Below are 24,727 nucleotides of genomic sequence, written 5' to 3' on the forward strand. Positions count from 1 at the left end.
AATTAGTTCTCGTGTGACTTTAAATCTCTTTATTCTGCACCTTTGTTTAAGTAAATAAAAATATGAAAAGGTAATATTGGGTTTAAATAGAAGAAAAGGGTTCCAAGTTTCAATATAAAAGAAAAAATTCAAAGTCAAAGGAGTAACGAATACAGTCACTAATGATTTTTCTTAAACAGATAACAATCATTGTGCCACTCATTATTAAAAATGTTTTATCATCATGAAAGTACGTGAACAAGTCTCAGATAAAACCAAGCAATTGTATTATTAATAAATTAGAAAATAAATTATTCATCTTTAACTAAGAAATTTACACTTCTGAAAAAAATATGCCGAAAAGAAACTTTAAAAAATCCAAATTAATTTTTGATTTGATTGAAATTTTTGATTAATTCAATGGCTCAAAATTAATAACTAAATATTAATATAACAAAAAATCTACATAACTAATTAATTAGCTTAATGATAAATAAGGATTTGGTTGACACCTGAGCCTGCATATTTCTCTCTAAATTTTCGCTCTCTCCAAATGGAAAGGTATTTGGCCCAGACAGACTTAATATGTACCAGATCAGCTTACATGGTAATTACTAATTAATTAGCTTAATAAGCTAAATGGGAGAGAATTCAAAACTGAAGAATTGAAAAGAAACCATATGTTAAGATTGTAAATAATCTCATCTTATGAATGTAAAGTCACTCTTAATGCAAGCCATAATGCATTTAAATAGAATAAAATTTAAATATAGAATTTCTAAAACCTCTGAGAGGAACCTAAGATCATAATATGTTTGATATATTGCCGTAATTTTACTTTCCATGATCAAAAGATCTTATATTTCATTTACTAATATAAATTTTTATGACCCGTTTTTTTTTTTCTTCTAGAATGATTACCCTATCTTACAGAGTTGATTCAGAAAGCACAAATTATGCTTAAATACGCAAATATGGATAGCTATATTTATTCGGATTTCATTTTGGCAGAAAGATAAATATTACTCTTCTAAAAAATTGAGCAAAGCTCCCCAAGAGATTAACTGACGAATCTGCATTCTAATTTGCATTAGAGTAGTAATCAGTCCCAGACTCTCCAGATCTGATTGCTCTCATGTAATAAAAAAAAGAACTTAATACATAACAAACTGAAACTAATCTTTACGGTTTTCTTGTCTCCGTCCTCCTAAGCAAGTACGTGCCCGTCACGTGAGTGATCATGAACTTGGAGCCTATAAGCTGAAAGGGGGGACTAAAACTAATGATGCCGATTTTTCCTTTTCGTGATAACTATTTATTGTGCATCCTATATTCTCAATCTCTCTTCTAATGTTGTGGGAAGGGAAGACACACTCAACCAACCCCCACTACTATCACAGTCAGACAAGCCGCCACAGCGCCGTCTGACGGTTGTTTCGCTATCCACTGCCATTGAAATCTCGAGTTGAGCCAGGAGCGCGGGCTTTTCTCCGAAGGTCTGAAGGCAGAGCGCTCCAATAGACAAGGTGCTCCAGTCTATTGGGTTCCCCAAAAAGAGCAAAGTCCAGAAGAGGGGGAAAAACTTGTGAGGCGTATCGCTCAGGTCACTAGATCCTGTAAGTTGTCGTTTTAGATAAATCGCTAGAGTTGAGTTGACTTTACTGTTTTATATACTTCATAAATTTTTGTTTACACTTGGGTCGAACCTCGTGTTCGTTTGGACAAAAACTTAAGAGCGCTGAATAGCGAGATGCCTTTCTGAATAAGCCCACTCTTCACGTGCTAAACTTAAGCATGCTTCGTAAAGATTCCTACGGAAGCTGCCGTCTCTTTTGTTTTTACTGGATCTTCGTCCTTATTACAGGTAAGTCTTAAAATTTTCATATATTCTATGTGCCCATATCACGCTTCGATGCAAGAAAATTAATATTTTAATACAAAGTCTTCTAATAATTTTTATAATTAAAGAAAAAAAATCGTTATATAAAGCTGATTAAGTTTAATAAATCAGCGTATGATTTTGAAGGCACATCATGGGTTAGTAGGAATTCAATTAAAGTATCCAATAAATAAGAGAGGAAGGGCTTCATTGTTTCCACTTTCCTAGATTTACAACTGCCATATTGATTGTAAAAATTGAGATATTGCCATGACACAAATGCAAATTCAAAATACTAAATTCAAAAATAATAAAAAAATATATTTTTTTTCTATTTTAAATGACAAAGTAGGAAATAATTTAACTAATTAAAAAAGAGGTGCCTAAAACTACATGTTTATGTAATAAAAATATTTTTATTTTGTCTTGAATCAGAATTTCATTTAGAAACATCATACTATTAATAATGAAATAAATCTTGAGCGAAATTCAATAGAAATGAAAAGTGTTCATTACGGGGTATATGGCCTTCTATGATTCTCAAACTGATATTTAATTTTTGATTTATATTGTGAATGATGATCTGGATATTTATATGAATTCCCAGATTTAAAAAAAATAATATCTTCAGCTCTTGTTACAGAAGTTTTAACGAATATTATTTTTAAAAAAAATATTTTTTAGATGGAGTATTATTATAAATTTTATTTCTTAAGTTAAAAATGATTTTATAAAACTTTTAAATACTATTATTATCTAATAAGAAAAACAAAAAAAAATTCCATGATATTTGCTATATATTTGTTAAATTGATTATTTTTGAAAGCGATACAATACCATTTGTGTCTTGTCAATCATTTCGGCTTTGGCTATGAATTTCCTGATTTTTTATAGGCTGGATAGTGTATTTAATTGGAATTCAATTAATTCCTATCAGAATTCATACAATTCAAATATCAGATGAAATATTTAAGTATCAGGTTACATAATACGTTGTATACCTTAATTAGAAACTAATTTCTTCAAACACTTACGTAAAGAACACGAATAACTCAAAATTTATATCAAGATTTCAGTTAGTTAAGTAATTCATTTAATTTTCTTGCATCAAAAGCATGAAGAAGGGTCATCTAAATCAATGTTTAAATTAATGATGATATGATTAATAGTTTTAAATCTCAATCAGATTCACAAACGGAGAGGATGTTGCATTTTCCTCACTGAGATCATGAATTTTGTATTCTTAGTTCACCCACAAGGTTTAAAATCAACACTTTTCGGATAATATATATAGGTTAAATCATTTGCCTTCTTTCAATTGGTTGAACAACTTCATATGATTGATTTTATTAACTTTTGTTGCAGGTATTCAAAGCAATTATGAAAATGTGAAAATTATCATCATGTTTTATTTTTTAATTTATGATCAATTTTTTAAATAATGGAAGTAACTAATAATTTAAAAATAATATATATATTTCCTCACTATATACTTCTTTAAGAAAAGTTTTGTTCAGATAGAAACCTCTTCAGCATTCAGTTGCATATTTCACTTGCATTTATCGAATCACATTTTATGTAAATTACTACAAATTACTAACATTATAATTGATATTAGCTTCTTTTTCCTATAAATATTACCATTCATTTCTTATATATTTTTGTTGCAATATTTCCATGTATTTATTTGTTAAATATGGAACGACTAACAAATGATTAAAATCACATATAATGCACTTTTTATCATTCTCACACGAAGCACTAAAATAATAATAAAAAAATCGTATTTTTTTTAACACATGTTTAAAACAAATATTCGTATCATAGCATTTTTGTCAAGTAAATACTACCAATTCATTAGTTTAAAATTATTCAACATTAAATCAAAATCATTTAAATTTATCTATCATAAAGCAATTTTGAGAAAATGAATGAATACTATTTCAGTTTTTACTTAAAATATATGCGTTAATTACTGATTTCTCGAGGGTAATATTTATTTCAGTTTCTTTGAAGTGTAACTCCGTAAAATTACTCTTGTGCGCACCTCAAAGATTAATTTGATTAGAAATGAATGAATATTTGAATAATAATTTTATTTAAAGACGTTAAGAAAAGGGTAATGGAGACATTACGGTATTCTTTACATGAAAACTTTTTCTATTGCTTTCTCAGATTTAACTTATGACTAAAAATGTGATCTGATTAGCTTTCTAAATTCTACTAAGGCTGTGAAATGAATTAAATGCATGTATTTACATATACTGAAATGCTGATTTTCTTTCTGATATTTGTATAAATGCTAATGATTATTTTCTGTCAAATATTGTTACACTTTTTATCATTCAAAACTTTCTTGCATATTTTCTGAAATCTGGAAAAAGTTTAAACGATGTATCAGTTTTTATTCATGATTATTTTCTGTCAAATATTGTTACACTTTCTTGCATATTTTCTGAAAACTGGAAAAATTTTAAACGACATATCTTTTGGTCAATATCCATTATAATGCATATTTTAATGATTAATGAATAATATGCAATTAAATCATTTATGAAATGAAGAAAGGAGGAAATTTTGGGAACAATTGAAAGATGCAATCTTGGATCAATATCTTCCTTTTAAAAAATTACATAAGAAACTAAAGAAGATTTGAATCGAAAAATTCTTTTCAAGCTCGTTTTTATATTAAAGATCGGGAATCAGTGTTTTATGGCTGAATATAATTTTAAAGATTGTATGCTATGATTTACGAAAATATGGGAATCTTTTGAATTTATGGAAATCTTAGTTACAATCAATATGAGAAATTGATGTTTTTACTATACAGAAAAGAAAAGCGTTAGCTAGAAAATTTATGTATGAAAGGCAATGTGAAACTCAGTTTTTTTAAAAGAGTACTAAACTTTTAAAAATTAAAAAGTATTATTACTGTAAAACTGTACATATAATCATCATAATAAGTATTTTAAATTAAAATAGATTGATTATTTTTTATTGCTTCAAGATGCATACTTTTCTTTACAAAGTTTATTTCATAAGATGAGGAATTGTATGAAAACACTGATATGGATATATATATATATATATATATATATATATATATTCTATAATTTAAAAATGTCAAATAGTTGTAAAATGCTTTTCGTACATTAATTTACACATAGAAAAGTTAAATAAAATAATACTATGAATTGTATAAAAATAGTTATCCTTATGTGGAGGATGATAATATAAAGTTAAAAAAAATTATACCGATCCCATAGTTTTAAAACATCGAGTAGTAAAATGCTTCTATTGTATTATTTTACGCAGACAAAGTGCCATGCTTCTATTGTATTATTTTACGCAGACAAAGTGCCATGCTTCTATCTAAATTATTTACAGATATATGTTTATTTTTAAATTTAGTGGGAGTTATCACATGTTTAAATAGAACCATTTATTTTAGCATTGAAAATTTATTGAATAAAAAAAAACTATCATATGCAAGTATCTGTCTAGTAGTATATCATTCAATCGTTTTGATTTTGCAAATCCTGCATATTGTTTTTCACTTTGATTAGTCGATGTCTTAAACCTGTCGAAATTTCTAATACTGAATAGAAGCTATTATGGTGCTTATGGCGATTCATTTCACACCATATGTTTTGGCATGGCGGGGGTACTTCTTTTTTGGTTATCGGAGGAAATTTCAGTCAAATATATTACAGAAAAATATCATTTTAAGGAAAGGGTCTTTTTTACAGTTTGATTTGAAAATGAACAAAAACGCGTAAATATTAGAACATAGATAAATTGTTTCGCTATCGAATATTTCTTCTCTATCTTTGTTAACGTTCCGTTTCGAAATTCAGCTTCTTTTCATCAGATATTAAATTTTAATCATTAGTTCCTTCGTTTGCATAGTATATCAATGTTTTTTTTTTTTTTTTTTAAATTATTGACCTAAGCTTGATGCCATGAGAATATTAAGAGTGTAAAAAAAACCAAAAAAAAAACCATGAAATACGAATGTTTTGTATTACAGAGATCCATTACAAATGCTTAAATATGTTTTAAATCCAATTAAATAATAATACTTTGCAAATAAACGTTGGCATTCAGTTAGATAAAACATATGTGAATAACATTAATATATTGCGATCAATATGCTCCATCAATGTATTTTATAAATATTTCTACAGTTGTATTATATGCCATACAGGAAAAGCATTATGTATCTAATCACAAGGTATTTATACATAAAGAAGGATAAGATGAAACAAATAAAATGAGAAAAAATAGGTTGCAATTATATCGATTGCTCTATACTGAAAGTTAGATAATTAAATTAAAGTCCCATTTTTATGGAACATTGGGATATTTGGAGACAATCCTCGTAGACTTGAACTGCGATCAGATAACGAGGACAATGCCCGGGATGGCACCTCCTATATAAAATTCTGCTTTACATCAGTGGGGTGATGTTTGAACTATGACTTCAAATTTAACGAGAACCAATGGTCCAGTTAAACTTAAATGGAAGACGCATCTCTCATGCAATGGTGTTTCAAAACTTTACCTACTATCCACCACGGCCACAACTGGTGTTTAAATAAAATAAGAAATGAGAGATAAAAGATTCCAGAATATTAAACGTATTCTATTTAGGAAAAAACACGGAACATTCTAAGATGAAAACATCATGAATAACAGTAATACGATAAAAGTATAGTGGTTTATCACATGAAAGTTATTAATTTAATTTTTTGTAACTTCATTGTTCCTGTATATTTTTAAATTATAGTTTTTAATAATAGTAATAACAGTATAGTGTAATAGTTTGTTAAAAAACAAATGTAGTAAGTATAATTTTTTTTATCAGAAATATTTCACTGCATTAATAAGGTAGACAGATTTATTCCATTTAAAATCGGTAACTTTATATCCCATTACTCGAAATTTGCGATTAAGTATAGTTTTTCCTAAATAAAATTCTTACTTTTTTTCAAAAATGTATGCAAAGAAAATGAATGATTACGATCAGTTCAGTTTACATTTATCAGTTATATTTCCTAAAGTTAAATTATGCTAAGTGATTTCAGTTTCTGTTAAATAATCTATTTAATGTTATTAGTTTTTAAATCTTCAATAAATTGACTGTAATCATTTCTACTTTTCTCAAGACAGCGCATTTTATGAACAAAAATGAAATATAATAATCTATACATCCTTATGAAAGTTTATTATATAATTTCACTTCTTCTCTAAGCAATATAATGACATACAGAATTGCAGACTCCATTTTCTCTCAACTTCAAAGAATTGCCTTTAATTTGGTTTAGAAAATTTTCGATTAGGTAATAAAGTGAACTAAGAGTAAATATAAATTAGTTACATTTACGATCCACTTTATTTATTTCATTTGTTTTTAGGAAATGTTGTTTTTATTTCTTTTTCTAATCCCATCGGGGAGCACGTTTAAGTATGGAAATGAAAAGCTCTTAATATAAGTAAGAAAGTATTCACTTTCCAAGGGGGTATAATAATGTTGTTGTTGAGTTGTCTCATTCTGATACCGGTCCCACTTCTAAAGAAATGGGTGGACAAACGGGCTATGCCGTAATCGTGGATATCTTGTATTCATCTCAGTGTCCATTTTAATTGTCGTGAAGGTTCATTCAGTTCATCCTGTGAACTAAAACATGTACGATGTAACTCTCTAGTGCTTATGACATTTGTTCATTTAAAGAAGTACTAATGAACAGGTAACGAAGAGTTACCAATTTGCATTTTAATTAATAGAAACATCTATAATACAATTCGATGAATTTTATCTTTATACTAGACATAATCGTATTTCTTTAAATTTCTCAAAAAATTATGCCCTCTGATTTTAATGATTCACAAGGAATAGGAGTTGAGAAATTAATCCTTTTCTTAGAAAAGGGGATTCCAGGAGAAGGCATTATTTCCCCTAGTATAAACTATTATAACTATGCATTCCTGATAGTAAATATTGCTGAAGGATAGACTTAGTATAACAGGATTAGTATCTGTTTCAGAGAATAGAATAATGATTATCCCTAAATACATCTTAACAGATTTTCCCGGAACTATACCAATTAGTTTGTCTTAATCTATCATGAAGGGCACGCGCGTTTTCAGAATTTGCAATTAATTTTCGTTTGAAATCAAGATTTACAACCATTTTGGATGCCTGTAAGCAAGCATCAAAAACGTGATTTTCAAAATAATTTAAACATTCGTAAATTGATATAATAGCCTATAACTATATTTAGTATGTTATTGTTTAATATATGGCGTCGCTGTTAAAATCATTTTTGTGCATAATGATTTCATTTTTGGTCAACAATTCTCTTAAACTGATTCAATAATTTTGTTTATTTCCATTTCCTCGATATCTAAATCAAATAATTTATTAAAATTTTATCTTAAATCTCATTGATATCATATGAAAAATAATATTTGGTTTTAAAAGTATCTCTTAAGAAGTGTCACATAAATCATCATGTATGCGCAGGCAATCATCATGCCTGTGACTTCGGCAGTTTGACGATTAAGAAGAAAAATGAACTGTATTGCTCAAAGAAAAAAAATGAAACTCTTCACAATTGTGCATTAATTTATAGTATGTCAAAAAAACAAATGCACGAAAAGCATGTCTGAAAATTTTATATTCAAAATTTTAAATCGGAATTATTGAAATATTCCTTGCATTTCCAAAATCTTTTTCTCAACAACAGCAACTATATTTGCAAAACCGGTATTTAAAAAATTTAAAATTAATGAAAGGGCACGATTCGAAATGCAAACTCTTTCCATACTTCTTCGCTTCTGTTACCCTGCGAAATCCCCATTTTGTTTTTATTGCTTTTTTATTTCTATAAAAGACATCTTGAAAGAAAAGCAAAACATGGAGGCCTTATTCGCTGTGGAAATTGTTTCTTCTTTAAAATGTTTCCATTTGTTTGAAAAAAGAGTCCGCTTTCTGAAGAATAGAAAAAAGAATGAATTTTTCTATAAAATGCCAAAAATTAGCCATTCTTACTAATAAAAATTTTCTGTTAAGTATAAAAACGAAAAGTAACTATTAAATATTTATTTCATAAAATACATTTGAATCTTTGTTTGTAGAAAGAATGAAGAGGGCAATAAAATTTGAAAAGGCTAAGTAATTCTAAACACACTCAAAGCTTATTATATTAAAAAAAAAGAAAAAAAACTGATTTACTAAACATATGCTTCTCAGTAATGAAAACAAATTTTACATAAAATGGCAATCATAAGTAGTAAAAATTTTACTACAGTATCTAGTAAAATCTAATTTAAAAAAAAATTGGAAAAATTTCTGTTTTAAATATTGTGTTAATTTTTATTGAAACAGTGTTCGTCTAAACTATCAGTATTCGAAAAAGAAATTAAAGGAAAGTACGTTAACACAGTACGTTTAAAGTTGTAATAACATAAAATTAATGATTTGCACAATGATTTATAATAATACGGGACATTTCATGGAACTGTTATATATCATCGCATAGCACGAAACGTTAATAATATTTAAATATGAAAATATTTAACGCAAGCAAGGCAACGTATTCAGAGTTGAAAATCTCAACTTTAAACTCAGTAATCGACCGCTAAAATTCAAATTCAGGACATCCGCAAGTGGCTGGATCGAAATGGCAAGATGCTCCTGTTGCGACAGCTGATAGAAACGAAGAAAGGGTCGAATTTGCTTTTCAGATTAGCTTCCATTCCAGCATTTTCCCAAGATTTCTCTTTTTGCTGTCTTATCATTCACACAAAAACGCTAGGTACTTATGGCCAGTGTATACGATGAAAATGTATCATAGAAACTGTAATTTAACCGTATAGAGATATTCGGAAAATATTTATGGGGCTGATAAAATAAGTAATAATGTTTTGTCGAAACTTTGAAATTATTAACTGGAATTTGTTTCCTAAAGTTCCTTACTCTTTTGTAGAGATTTATAATGTAATTTTTATTTCAAAACAGACAACTTATGGTTAAAAAATTATATTTTTACATTTTGTTCAGGGTTGATCTACAAATCTAAAGCAATAAATTATGCATTTCAATTTATATTTTTATTTACATTTTATAAATAAATGTTTTATTTAAATTTTTATTTATTTAAGGTACAAAATTTGCATAGGATAAATGCATACAAATATAGCTTAGAGACTATTTAATTTTCCTGCCAAAAAGAAAAGTTTCAATTCCCCAAAAGTGGAATAACCGTGATATCCATTAAATTTGCACATTATAAAATTATTTTTTATTCGCAAAAACGTTAAAAAATTTTGTCCCACATTTTAAATATTTATTCAGAAATTTAATAATTATTGCAACTGTGTCTTAAAAGTTTCCAAAATGCTTCATTTGTTCAATAATGTGTTTTAAATTTCTAGCGATCACTTTTATTATTTTTTAATTCAGTTGAATTTTTATTTTATTTTGTTTTGACGGAAATCATTTTAATGATTTTTGTCAAAACAAAAGACGATTCAGCCCTCCATAAAGTCTACATGCCATATCCCATCCTAAACAGTGTAATAACTAATTTCGATCGATAATTTTTTTTCTTTATTTCATATAATTCAAATTATTCCAGATATTTAATGATTATTAAATTATAATCCTACAGTAAGATTTACTTTTTTATTTAAAATTTTAACTGTTCATGATAGCGTTAAAGAAGCAAATTCCATAGGTACACCGTTGACAACAGCAAATGAAAGCTACTTTTATGTTTTCAAAATTTTAATACCCTTAGGAATAATACTTTGAAAGTGAAAGATAATCCTTCAGGTGTTTTGAGACTTAGAATTTTGAATTAATTATCATAGATACAGATAATAGATGTTAATAATAAGATAGAAATTTGTTATGACAATGAATGGAATAAAGTGAATTATGAAGATAAATTAAGTAGAATTAAAAATAATGAGGAAAACATTGAATTTAATTTTTATGACATTTCGTGATAAATTCAATGTTCTTTAATAAATATATTATATATTACGATGTATATGAAAGCTTAAGTATCATTTTAGAATTTATATTATTAATTTATTTATATTATTTATGACATTATATCATTATTCATTTTATTATTATCATGTATTTATTTTATTTATATTATTCTATTTCACTTTCATTAAGTTAAAAGATCAACTAAGTTTTAAAAAATACTAGACTATAAAGAAATTAAAAGATTAAAAAATACAAGTTAGAGTACTGCGTTAAATTTGACCTATTTCTATCTATAGGCATATTATTTTCAGCAAATAATATCCTAGTTTACTTTTACTGCATTATAGTGTTATTAAAAAATTGTTGTCTAATTTGTTTAGTCAGTTTGATATCTAGAATCACAATTGATATCTAGATGTCAACCTGATTTCATTCTGAAGTTTTATATCAATGGTTTATAACCACCAGTATTTTTTATCCATTGAATTAAAAAAAACATATTTGTACGACAAATCATTCTTCTCGAAAGTTTCATTTAAAAATTAATTTCATATATCATTTAGAAGAGTATTAATGAAAAGCTGTTTCAATATAAGTGTATTCATAATCACTAAATTTTATCATGATTCGTGCTGATAAACTACAAAAAATGAATGAATATCTCATAAACGATTTCAGGATTCTATAAGTTTAATTTTTCAATGATGTAATATTTATCATCAAATTCATGAATTCACTCATGAATTAAACTTCCTAGCAATGTAGATTCATCCACCAAACTATCGTAACATTAAAGAAATAAAGTAAAACCAAGCCATTTATAGGTAATATTGTTAGATATAAACTAACATACAGCATATATCCTACAGAATCCTGTTGAATCTTAGCTGCATCAAAACAATGTCGCATTTTCAATGCAGAATATGTCATATACTTAGATAGAAAAACGAATTCGGCCTTCAAGGAGTTTAATACCGTGAATATAATACATAGCATTAAGTTTAAAAAATTATTTACCCGGTTAAAAATTGCTACGATTTATACGGTTACAAATGCACTAAACCGTATAATGAAAAACAATAACCAGTTAAAATGTTTAAACACTTTTGAACACCATTTCTTTTAAGCACAATATAGTGTATCTAATGTTCATATTTTTTCCATTAAAAATTATAGAATTATTCTGTTAAAAAAGCAACCTTAACATTTGTTCTGCTTTTTCTTTTTAAGAATATTTCTGGTTCGATAATTTAACTCGTATTTGTCATCCTTTAACACGCAAACATTCAACAAATGCTAAAGAAATTTATGTGATCTATTCTCCAACTGAGGGTATGCTTAAAGACCTATTTCTAGAAGCCTTAAGTCAATCCCTAAGGAAACATTCACAACTGTCATCGCCATCTTTTGTAGCAAGGAAAAAAGTGAGATTTTTCTCCTTATTTTTATTTTGATTCTAGTGTGCAATACGATTTCGTATGTGACTGGGATAAAGTTTTAATAACGGATTACTTTTCTGTAATCCGTATGAAATTGTTTTTGACACACAGATTAAATCGAATCCGTAATCTATAAATGAAACAAAAATAACTCTCACAACGCTAATATCGATCATACCCTTATCCATTTTAAGAATTATTTTGTAAGTTCTTCCAAGATAGGGAATATCCTTATTTTTGTCTATTTAGTTATAATAATATTAATTCGCTAATAAGGCAAGGGTTTGAAAGTTTAGAAAATGCAGGATCATAAAACATGGCCAATAAGATGGTGTTGGTATTAGATTGTAAATTTGATTATTCTATTTATTTATTATTTTATTTTATTTAGAAAATATTTGTGGTTTTACTGTTTGTAGAGGATAAAGGAAAATTATTTTTCCGAGTGTCCTTGTTTATTTGAAATATTTAAAAAATAAAATTTTAATTCTGGAAATAAAAAAAATACTACGGCAAAATCTAAAAAAATATCATAAAAGTTTTTTTAATTAATTTAAATTACAGTTCGTTGATTAATTTATCTGAGAGACATCATTTTCGTGAACTGTATTTCCTGTATTTTGAATGCATTTCTTTATCTTTTTCAGTAAAATATAAAATGTTTTTACTTCCTGCTTCCACAAGCATCTTTATTGAAAATTACTTTCTAATCTGAACATTTTTTTTTTAAATTCAAATTCAATATTTTGTTTTGTGTTCGTTCTGTATGTTTACCAGCCACAATTTTTTTTAAAAAATTCACATTCAATATTTTGTTTTGTGTTCGTTGTGTATGTTTACCAGTCACAGTCCATTATAAGCATCGAAACAAGAATGGGTCCCACCTATGAAAACAGATATGTTCCTTTCAGACATAACAATAATTTATTTCTCAGAACCGATGAATATAGTAACAACGGTGCCAATGATTAAGAAGAAATCATGGTACACTATATTCGGAGAGACAGTCAGAGTTCAAGACGACTCCTATCCACCATTAATTTCAGAACTTGAAAGATCCTGTTTCGTGTTACGTCGATGAATTCTGATTGCTTAGTCAGTTCTTTGATCGTTCAACTCCACCTTTACCTAGGGTGAAATTATATTCTATTAATGCGTTCATAATCACAAAAGCTTTACACTAGGCCACCAGAGGATGGAAATTTTTATGATCTGGAAGCAACAACAGCAAGGAGGCGGGAACTGTGGAATTGCAATTGAGTCCTAATGGCCATCACCAACCACCGTGCAACCCTTCTCATAGGAAGTGCGTTCCATCATCAGATTGAGAAATTCAGCCCCACATCATTATTATATCCACCAGGATGGCGAGAGCGAGCCAACATATCCCCATATCTGTTGTTATGTATCTTCTTATCCCCATATCTGTTGTAGCTCCGGCGGAGGTCATTGCATTCATAAAATCATAGTAGTTGACATAGCAACATTTTGAAACATTTTATGTGAAAAATATAATATAATACCTCTCGCAGCCTTGCAATCCTACCTTTTTCGAGCTATTTCAACAAAGCATGTACTCGATTCTGCCTTCTTCGAGGTAGTGAGAGTATCTTAATCCAATTTTCGAGCAACTTTTTAGAGCATTATTATTTCCTAGAATCAACTACGTAGCACACGCAATATTCCGTTGCTCATTCACCATGCCAGAGCTTATTTATTGAAATTATTGCAGAACTACTAAAACTTTATTCAATGTTTCAAATATTATAAGAGAAAAAGATTTGTAATTAAATGAATTGAGGCATTACTTCAGGGCGTTGTAACCCCCCCCCCCCCACTTAATGAGCTATTGAATCTTTAAAACTCATTAAAACTTGCAGATGAATACTATGTTAAATTGCAACATTCACCTTATTGAGATAAAATATATTCTTTAAAAATATTTTTGAATGAGAAATAGATAGCTGCTTTTTTTTTTCTGGAAACTTTTCCTTTGGAGAATTTAAAAGTATTACATCTTTGTCAAACATAATAAAATTAATTTGATGGTTTAAATAATTATTTTAGATAAATTTCAGAAAGTTTTTTTTTCCTTAATAATAGGTGAAAAAAAATCAGAGATATACTGAGATATGAACCTCAGATTTTTATTAAAATTTGAAATGAAAGTGAAAATCTCTAAGATAAATTGAAAAGAAATGTAAAATAAAACATATTATGAAGTAGATTTAAATTATTAGATCAACAAGCGGTCAACCCTATATGTTTCAGGATTTGATATGGCTATGGATTTTAGATACTAAATCTCTGTACCAGATTTCATTTTTTTTCTCTTTATATTTTGTAGTTATCGTAATCATTTGTAATCGGACAGCCTAACAGACAGACATCCTTTGAAGTATTTCTTCCAAAATTTGAAATAAATTTAGAAATTTGGTGTTAAGTTCATATACCAAATTCCATCCGTCTAGCTCAAACCTTTTTTTGATATATTGTTTGATTGATATTTGATATACAGACAGAGAAGTAGAGAGACTGACATAAATCTAAGAATGTGTTTTTCGGATTCAGAAAGGTCTGGAGAGTAAATATTCGTCTAAACCACGAGTTCGAATTTTTTACAATTCGATTATAATACGTTCTCTTTATATTCTTCGTATTATAGGAAGTAAAAAAAAAAGTGGAAGCTAAAATTCCAAGATAAATAATTCGCAAATGAAGGATGAACTTATTGACTTCTTAGTCGAAAATATTACCGTAGATAATTACAAATGAATAATTTTTACTACCATTTGCCAGTTTTCATTTTTTTTATTTATTTATTTCGTAGTTTTAGATTGAAATCTTATCATATAAACGTACACTGCTTCAAAAGCAACAAAAAAGTTATTTCTAAATATTTCAACAAAATATAAATTCGGAAAATTTTGCTCTTCAGACATGAAATAGAAATTAATAGCTTTGCTATTGATTCCAAGTAATTATTAATTTCAGTATTATTAATTTGCTATTATTTCCATTAATTAACAACAGGTTTTTAATTTATCTGATTTATTAAATAATCCATCTGTCAGATATTCCTTTTTAATGGAAAGACAGTTATCCTAGATGTTAATAGTTTACAAAATATCACATTACGTTCAGTTTACTATATATCATTTTAAGTGATAAATTTAGTATAACTCATAAATTAGTAACCACAAATGAATCTCTTTAAATTCTTCATTAATTCAAGGAATACAATTCACTTTGTTTTTAATGGAAATCTTTTATAACTCTCAAAGTGAAGTTGTGCTCCTTCCGAGATGATGTCAGCAAGACCCTTGTGTAATAATGTTAACGGACGATCAAAAGCGTCTTTAATCTTCCACTGGATACCAGAAAGTGAGGGCTTGCACTCACATTATCCATTCGAAGGCCTTCTACTCATGTTACATTCAATTGCTCTGTCAGGATAATGCGAGTTTTATTCCATTTGACAAATATCCACTTTCAATTAAATTAAGTGAAGTGGTATCAGGATTTCTCCACTGAAGGAATACATTCAGCATCTTTATAGAAAATGACAAGTCTTCTGGAGAACACGACCAAGAATTACAATGATTTGAAGTAACATAGTAGCAAGTGATTGCAATATATTATTCAATGCTGTTTATTCTTACAATGTTTTACTTCCCAATTAATTAGCTGTACATTTTAAAGCTGAAATTGATTTTTCTCATGCATAATTGAGGAAAAGTAAAGTGAAGGATTTCTGAAACGTTGTTTTAGTATACGGGTTTGATAAACAGTTTTATATAAACATACGGATTTAACACATTAACATTTTAGTATACACATTTGATTTGACACACTTTTGCATAAATAATGCTCATTACTTATATTATAAGTAATGAGCATTATCAATGCAGGTGTATGTTTTTGGTTTAAAATGGTGTTTAAAATGCATGTATTCCGATTTCAGTCTGAAATTCTGCATAAACGCCATAGAAGTGTTCAGAGTGAGAATAATAAATTAGCCATGTCTTCTATTCAATAGTTACAAAATAGTTTTTGATGTTGGAATTCTTAGAGGTTGTTCTATCGCAATATTCATCAAAGAAATATATTTTAGACATTCTAAAAAAAAGCGATATATTAGATAAGAAATTCAATTTCAATCTCTATTTGAATTAAAAATAGTTATTTATTTTATCGAATCACATTTGATGTCAATACAAGGACTATTTTTCTAATGATATTTTCGCTAAGAATAATCACTCAAACAGCGCAACTATGTTACCAGAAGGGTAAAAATTCATTACCCACGTTTTCAAATTTATTCATCAATAATATTAACTACTAAGTTGTAAGGAACGGATAAATTGATGTTTCAACACATTTAGTGAGTTTCGTACATCTTCATAATATTTATTAAAAATAAATTCCCCACCAATTTAACTTTGTTAGCTGAAAACATAGAAACTATCAAACCCAGTTTCGAAATTTACCCATCAACGGTATTAGTTTTCAATTTATATGACATAGAGAAATTCGTATTTCTCTCTCTCTCTATGCTTGTGCCAACAACCCTGAAGCGAACCAAGAGCTTAACAGGGTTTTGAATAACCACCTAATTACTAAACATGTTCCTTTGTGATAATGTAAACGACTAATTGCGGTTGCGGTGGGAACAATAATGTGCTTTGTTTACGTCTCTTTTCATGCTTGCCAACTTTCCAACATAGTGCTAGGTCTTAATAAAGTCCCTTATGACCATGCTACTATCGGTTAGAAGTTTCTCGATCCATAAATTATTCATGATTTAGATCTTTGGAAGCCTAATAAATTTCCTCAAATTGATCTAAGTTTCAAAGCACCCATATCTATAAAATCTCGCAGAAACCACCGGCTATGTAAAAGTGTCAGGACTAGAACTATTGCGTTATGGTTGCTGGACGTGTCTGAAAGAAAATAATTCAAGCATTTAAAATAAAAACGTAGAATTTGAGTTGTGAAGCTGAGTTTGAAGAGTATTAGGGGAAAAAAGGTGAAATTTCTCTACTGCCTTTTGTTGCGAAGTTATATGATGTCCTTTTAGTAAAAAGTAGTAGTTTAGTAAAAGCATTTATCAGACAGCTAGTGAACAAAACTCCATGTTTATTTAATGTACTAAATAATTAATATATCTTAACTTATTGATTTAATTTTGAAAACAAATAAATCTGGCATTTGACGAAAGGATTTTTTTTTTTAAATTTTTATTTTGTGGTTTTATTTAAGGTATCAGGTAGTTGAGACTTTTGCCATGCCATATATTTTTATTACATTTGGATATGAAGGAAAGTAAAAATAGTTTACATTTTAAGAAAATAATTATAAAATATTTATCTTTAAAACTTTTAGTTAATGTATTTATTTAATATACGAAATATTTCGGAAAATCAGATATTGCAGGCTACCGAAATTATAAAATAAATTGTAGAAAAATTGTAGTTTGGTTAACAAATTTCTCATATAATAAAATTATTTTTATATTGTGATTTGAGAAGCATTTACAATATTTTTTAAACAAGTCAAATTTAATTATTATGACTATAAACACAGAAGTTGTAGACATTAATCGGAATTATTTTTACCAATTTTAGTTAATTTCCTACATGAAATTTCAAAGGCTAATTAACTTTATTCTATTTTTATAATCTATCTTTTTATAAAAAGTAATTGAAATTCTGAAAGAGACCGAATTTAACATGTGTAAAATACTTTTCAATAAATTGTAACAATAATAATTTCGAAAATGTTTTTATGGCTTTTTGCAATTGTTCGAAACATTAAATATTTTATAAAGGTCTTTTATGAAATATCCAATCAGAAAAATATGTAAATTACATTTGCTTTTAATTAAATTATATAGTATTTCATATATTATAAATTATATAAAAATTAATATCTCTTCCTAAATTTCTTATAAAAGGGGCTGCTTGAAATGTTTTATAAAGGTCTGTTATAAAATATTCAGTTAAAAAAAATTATGTAAATTGTATTTGTCTTTTACCCGAAATTTTGCATGGATGAACAATAAAACAACTTGCGTATTATCCATTTACATAGCGCTTTTGAATTACATCCTGAAGCGCATTGTTTCAGAAATAATGAAAATTTATTACGAGTAAAAGGAAACACAAAAGTATCATACCACATTTAAGAATAATTTAATTTCAGATTCGTCATTTTTAATTCATTTAATTACATTCATTTCGAATTCTTCTCATTTTAATAATATATCAGGAACATGCATTATTTATTAACATTTCCACCTGAAGATGTCTATTATTTTAAGTAGATTAATATCTCTTCTAAATTTCTTATGAAAATGACAGCTTGAAAGTAGTTTCATTTTAAAGTAAGGATGTTTTTTTTTTTCGATATAAATATATGATGAGCAAAATTACGTTTTGCTTTGTTGGTTTAAATTTTTCTTGTAGATAGATATATTAGATTTGAAATTATTTTTGGCATTGATTATACTCGAATATGATGCACTATTTAGTAAAATTCAGTGCATTATTAAATTTTTTATAATACATGCAGTCCACATTATAACAAAATACAAAATTCCAGCCCTTTCAAATTGATGATGAGGAATTCAAAAATCGCCATAACTAATTAAATCATTCTTTCAACTTATTAACATCAAAATGTATAGAAATTTCTTGCAACATTCTGGCTATGTCAATTGATTATATTTCAAAAATTTAATTAAACACTCTTTCGTTGCTGAAAATTTCTTAGACCATACTTTCAATTTAACAACATATTAATTTTAAGCTGCATTCAAATATTTAGGTCACGATGAATAGCAATCTCTAACCATCGTTTAAAAAAAGAATTCAAGAAAATAAGTAGAAAATCTTATATTACTCTCCGAGTCATTCAATGATAAAATATGCTGACTGTTTCATCTATTACTGCGTTATCTAATCTTGTCCCTATATATCTAGTCAATATTTATGGATACTATCAATAGATAGAGGGGTAATATTATCAATAGACTTATTAGATGACTGGTAGATTGCTCCAAAGAAGAATAAGACTCTGATGGTTTAATTTTTAAAACAATCGTTGCATCTCCTAGACAGAAAAAATAATTTTACTTGCACATTATATACAGTCTATGAGAATAAGTTAAAATGCCAGAAAGAGAAAAAAAAAATATATTTGCTTTCAATGTTATAATACTCTGAAAGAAGTAATAGTGTTATCTAGTGTTGTGGTTTTTAAAATTTCAAATAAACTATAAAATATTTTGAAAAGAAAGCGGACGATTCCCAAGTAAATAGTTTCAAAGGTTATTGGAAAAGATTCAAATACTAAATTGCATTTTATAATTAATAATTTTCAAAATTTTTCGGCAGTATTAAATTATTTTATTTGATAATCTGTTTTGAATAGTGCTAAAGAAATTGTAAATTATTTGCATATATGACTTAGCTCATAGAAATAATCTGAAAAAAAAATTAAACAAGAACTCTTATTATTTTAAATAATAATGAAGAATTATTTAAGATGAACACTTAAATGTGTCATTAAGGTATTCAATAGCTAAATAAAACATTATCTTTGTTGATAACGATTTATGGCTAAATTTATGGAAGTGAAAAAATATATATATAGCATAGCTTTCTTGCCCGGAGGGAGTAATTATTATAAGAATCTAGTGGTAAAAGGTTACATGCCCTTTGGAGGTGAATTTTACGAAAGTGAACACAAAACACCCCTCACACTTCTTGAGAAGCACCTTGTTCTTGTTTTAATTTAATAAAAAATGAACAATTTTCAGGAGAAAAATTATTCCTAATGTGAATACATTCTCTTTTGAATGAAGAACTATTTTAAAACATCATAATAAACGACATGAGAGGTTTTTTACCCTGACATTTTCAATAAAATGATTTCAATAAATGATAATTGAGAATGATTAAAGTGTAGGACACACTCACACACACACACAAAAAAAAAACAGGATTATTATTGCTCTATAATTAATGATTTTCAGTTTTTTTTTTTTTTTTTTTTTTTTTTTTTTTTTTTTTTTTGTCTATTCATGCAATATTTATATTTATACAACATAGAAGTGCTAAAAATTGAAAACATGAAAATGTGAGCAAAAATGGCGAAAATGCAGCAGAGTAAATACAAAATAAAAAAATGAAACGCTGAATTCACTCAATGAATTCGAGATGTTACAAATTAAATCTGGATCATATTAAGTAATATTGTACTTTGAAAAGTTTTGTTATCATTAGATATTTTTCATTTTACCATTTCCCAATATTTTTCTACCCATTGCCTTTATAGTTAAGCATTATTTTCTTACAAATATTAAGAAAATTCTTATAACTATTAAACATGTACCGAATGGTATTTATTTGCTCATAATAGAAACCAAATACTAATAATATCGAAAAAATTTCAAAGTTTCCATTATACTGATTTATTTAACATTTGATCTTATATAATACTTTTGACATGGCTCTCAGTTTGTTTAAAAAGTCATTTGTTTTATTCGAGACTAAAAACCATAACATTATTGTATTTTAATCAAAAATAAGGCCATTATAAATAACGTTTCAATATTTTCAATATTTCGATATTATGTTTTTTATTTCTTCGATTTACGCTGAGCTATTTTAAATTCTAAAACTCTTTTGCCTTGATGTTTCTGTTATTTATTAGCAAATTTATATTTAAGTAAAATTTTTGAATTTTTTGAAACTATCAAATATTCTACTGATGTTTTCCGGCAGTTCTTAAGATAAGATGTTATAAAAGTATCAACCAATTGTTTCGGAATTTATTTGTAAAATTTTGTCACAATCCATAAACATCCCATACAAACAAACAAAAACAAACTAAGTTATCCCTTAACTATGACTAAAACACGAACGGAGTCTACGTGTTACCAAAGCTTAGAAAACCGCAATCCTTTGGACTGAAATATTTTAATAAACGCGAAGTATATATTGTATTTAAAAGTGTACATTCCATTACTCTTTTCAAATAATATAAACTTTACCCCGTAATTTCAAAATTATCTCAATTTCCAAATGATCGAGATTATATTGATAATCACCATAGCTATTCCGGGCCTGACTTTATACATATTAAATTGATTATTATCTTCGGCGATTAAACCGCTATATTGTAATGGTTAAAGTTATTTCAGAACTACTTATCAATTTAATCTCCGTTTCAAAACTGTATCTTTAAGAATAAGACAGAGTTGAAGAATTAATTCTCAGTGACTGATTACTTAAGAACTTAATTTTACGCTCTTTGAAGAACATATTCATTATAACGCATATTGAAGCAAATCCTAATATCCATCAAGTGATAGTTAGTCTTAAATCAGAGTAATACTACTAGGTCAGCGTTCAGCAGGTGGGTTATTCCTTTGATCCTGTCTGGAAGGCATTAAAATGCTTCGATTTAGTCTCTAATAGAGGGGGAAATTTCATAAATTCTTGGATAATAACTCGTTACCGTTCAAATGAAATTTAATCCAAAATATGCATATGAAAGTGGCTGGAAGAATTTGTTTTTCGTATTATGTAGATTCGTAAATATATCCCTCTGTTGATCCAAATTTCTGTGATTTGTATAGGGTATTTAAAACATTCATAGAATTAAATTTTCAATTAATGAATTGGTAAAAGGCGAGATTTACAAAAAACGTAAAACAATATATAATGTATAAATAAGAAATAAATTATTTTTATTAATGTTATTTCATTTCCATTTCGTCATTGTTTGTATATGTACGCATATATATTTCTAGGATTAATTCGGTAATTGGGAATAAATTTTATAACTTTATCAATTTCGCAGATTTGAAATGATCCTATGAGGTTTATAATTTCTGTGCGTGCAAATTCGTGTCCTGGTATGTTCATTAAGCAATTTTACTTTCCCAAATTTATTTATTAATTAACGAGTCTCAGTTACAGCGGCATTCATAATTACTCCAATACATTCCTATTTACCCCAGAGACTAGGGATAATTGAGGACACTCATTTGGGCTTCTGATCAAAGTAACAAGCGGATTTGAAGAGAATATGTAGGGTAATTGGTAAAGTCTTTTTAAGCCCTTTGAATTTAAAATGGCATATCATATAGCCAGAGAAGTAACGTGAAACAATAATAATAGTACCAATGAATTTGAGACAGTTTACAATGCCCTTAACTTGGAAAAGTAATTAAAAAATTAAATGAAACTGGTCAAAAATTCCAGTTAGAAAAATGTACGCTATACCATAATAAAAACGCAGGAAAAAGTTTCATGGAGTTCTCTGTAGAATTTACAGATATATTTGCAATTAAAATTAGGAACTTTATGCGACTTCATCATTTGTAATCGATTTTTGTGGTCCTATGTAGCCATTTCTACTTGCTTCTGAAGAGGTATGTTTGATTTTACAAAAGAAGAATTGGAATCTTGAGTACAGAGTTTGTAATGATAACTCTCAGAGAGCTGAAGAAGGTAGAATTCGGCTATAACCATGAAGGCTCCCAACTGTACTCCATTATCCGCAGTGGACCAAAGTCTGAAGGGGAATGGTTCATTTGTTAAAGTTTACGAAATTAACAAGGATCCCCAATCTGCTACCATTAGAATTTGTGTATTTCGCTGAGTGGAGAAAGATTCAAGTGCGAATTCACGCATACTTATGAATAAAATTAGAGTTACACGATGTAAAACGATGAAAATCCATAAAATCCAATATTATCCATAAAATTAGCTTTTCTATTCTTCTTTTCTTTATTTTATTTTAAAATAGAAGGAAAACTAACTCAAAAATTCCGAAACAATACATTAATTTTGGCATTTGAATCCATATTATTTACCACAAATCTTTATTATTATTATTTATGAATATCAGTAATTTGATCATTATCAGTAGAAACTTTCAGGTAAACAGCCAATCCAAAATAATATTGCACAACGAATTTAAGTTAATTTTTGTGGATTCTCATAAGTAAACCTATAAATTATTGTTTCTCTTTTGGAAGTTAAATTATAATTTATTTTATCGTCGTTTGTCATTCAGGTTACATATAATAATTCATTTGAATTCTTACACAGAAGTAAACCAAACTCAAAAATACAGTCATTAAAATGTCAAAAATCTCAGTTATATATTATAAAGTGATATTTATATATCATTTCATCATAAAAAATGTATACTCACCCCAATGAATTTGTACAACCAATTGGTTTCAGAATTCTGCAATTACTTATTTTATAACATTTCTGGTGAGTTATAGTAATACACCTCACTATCTGTATTTTGGAATTATTGATTAAATTAACGAAATAAAAAATATTATTAGTTTACCACATAATTAGATTTATGTATTACTACTCGCAACGTTTTACAAGCCAATTCCTTCAAGATCACGAAAAAGAACAAAGATTTTCTAGTCGATGATTGCAAAGATATTTTTTTGCTCACTTTCATTCTGAAGATTGCTGATCTAATACATAAATGTTTCTTTTATCCTCCTTACGCACTGCATTGTTCTACTTTTCCAAAAGTGAAGTTCCCATTCACAATTCATTCATGCCCCACTCCCCATTCCAAATAGATATTAAATTTACACACTGCTCTCTTACCATTTCTAGAAGGCTGAAGAGTTCTTAAGCATCTGGGTAAAGAAGCAGGGGAAGAGAGAGACGCGTTCGCATTTCTGGCACGTGTTTCTTTGTGTTTTAATAATGTTCTACTCCCTGGAGTCTCCAGGCTTTGTTGTCACCTTAATAAATGCACCCCGCGATGTATTCGTCTATGATAGCTGAACAGTAGAGTGGGGTGCAATACATTACGTATGCCAATAATGCACCTTGCCAAATTTTTATTTAGATTCTCCCTATTTCCGCTTTCTGGGATTTTATGGATCTTGGAATTTCTGAGGCCGAGATATTAAATTTAGCTCAGTTCACTTCGTTTTTAGGAATATTACGAAGCTAGTTGTTTTTCCTTTTGTCTTGATTGTACATGTTTAGAATTGTACATGTTTAGAATTGTATTTATTAGTCGCAAATTGTAACATATTCAATTCTAGTAAGACACGGTTAGATTTTACTGTGCTTTAAAAGGAATGCCAGAGTATCATGTAGTATGAAGATTGTCTCTTATTTTGCAACGTGTTGTATAGAAATGATTAGTGTGACAATTTTGCTATTATCTTACCTTACTGTAGTAGGTTTGTCGTAATTTTTCTTTAATGAAATTATATTATGAAAATGTCATACTGTAAGAAAGTGTGCTGTATTTCAGAAGAAAATGAAATCCTCTCTGACAGATAGACCCAATTTTAATTTCTTGTTGTTATTTAGGCATTTTACAGAATATAATATAAATTTTAGATTAAAAGTTTATTTT

At 27.7% G+C, this 24,727-nt stretch overlaps 1 protein-coding gene across 3 annotated transcripts in view; it reads left to right on the top strand.

The window, feature by feature from the left end:
- The first annotated feature begins 1,474 nt into the window (after positions 1-1,474).
- LOC129960196 (acetylcholine receptor subunit alpha-like) overlaps positions 1,475-24,727 on the top strand; it is a 333,853-nt gene continuing 310,600 nt past the window's right edge. The window contains exon 1 of one of the 3 annotated variants that reach the window (XM_056073419.1): positions 1,475-1,595. Coding sequence is in view for 1 of the 3 variants with exons in the window: in XM_056073418.1 (XP_055929393.1) it covers positions 1,774-1,843 (70 nt within the window). In the remaining 2 variants the exon portion in view is untranslated. Of the gene's footprint in view, positions 1,844-24,727 lie in introns of all 3 variants that reach the window. The other 2 variants (XM_056073418.1, XM_056073420.1) reach the window with 2 other exon arrangements.

The sequence above is a fragment of the Argiope bruennichi genome, chromosome X2, assembly GCF_947563725.1.
Source record: "Argiope bruennichi chromosome X2, qqArgBrue1.1, whole genome shotgun sequence".
Classification (NCBI taxonomy): Eukaryota; Metazoa; Arthropoda; class Arachnida; order Araneae; family Araneidae; genus Argiope; species Argiope bruennichi.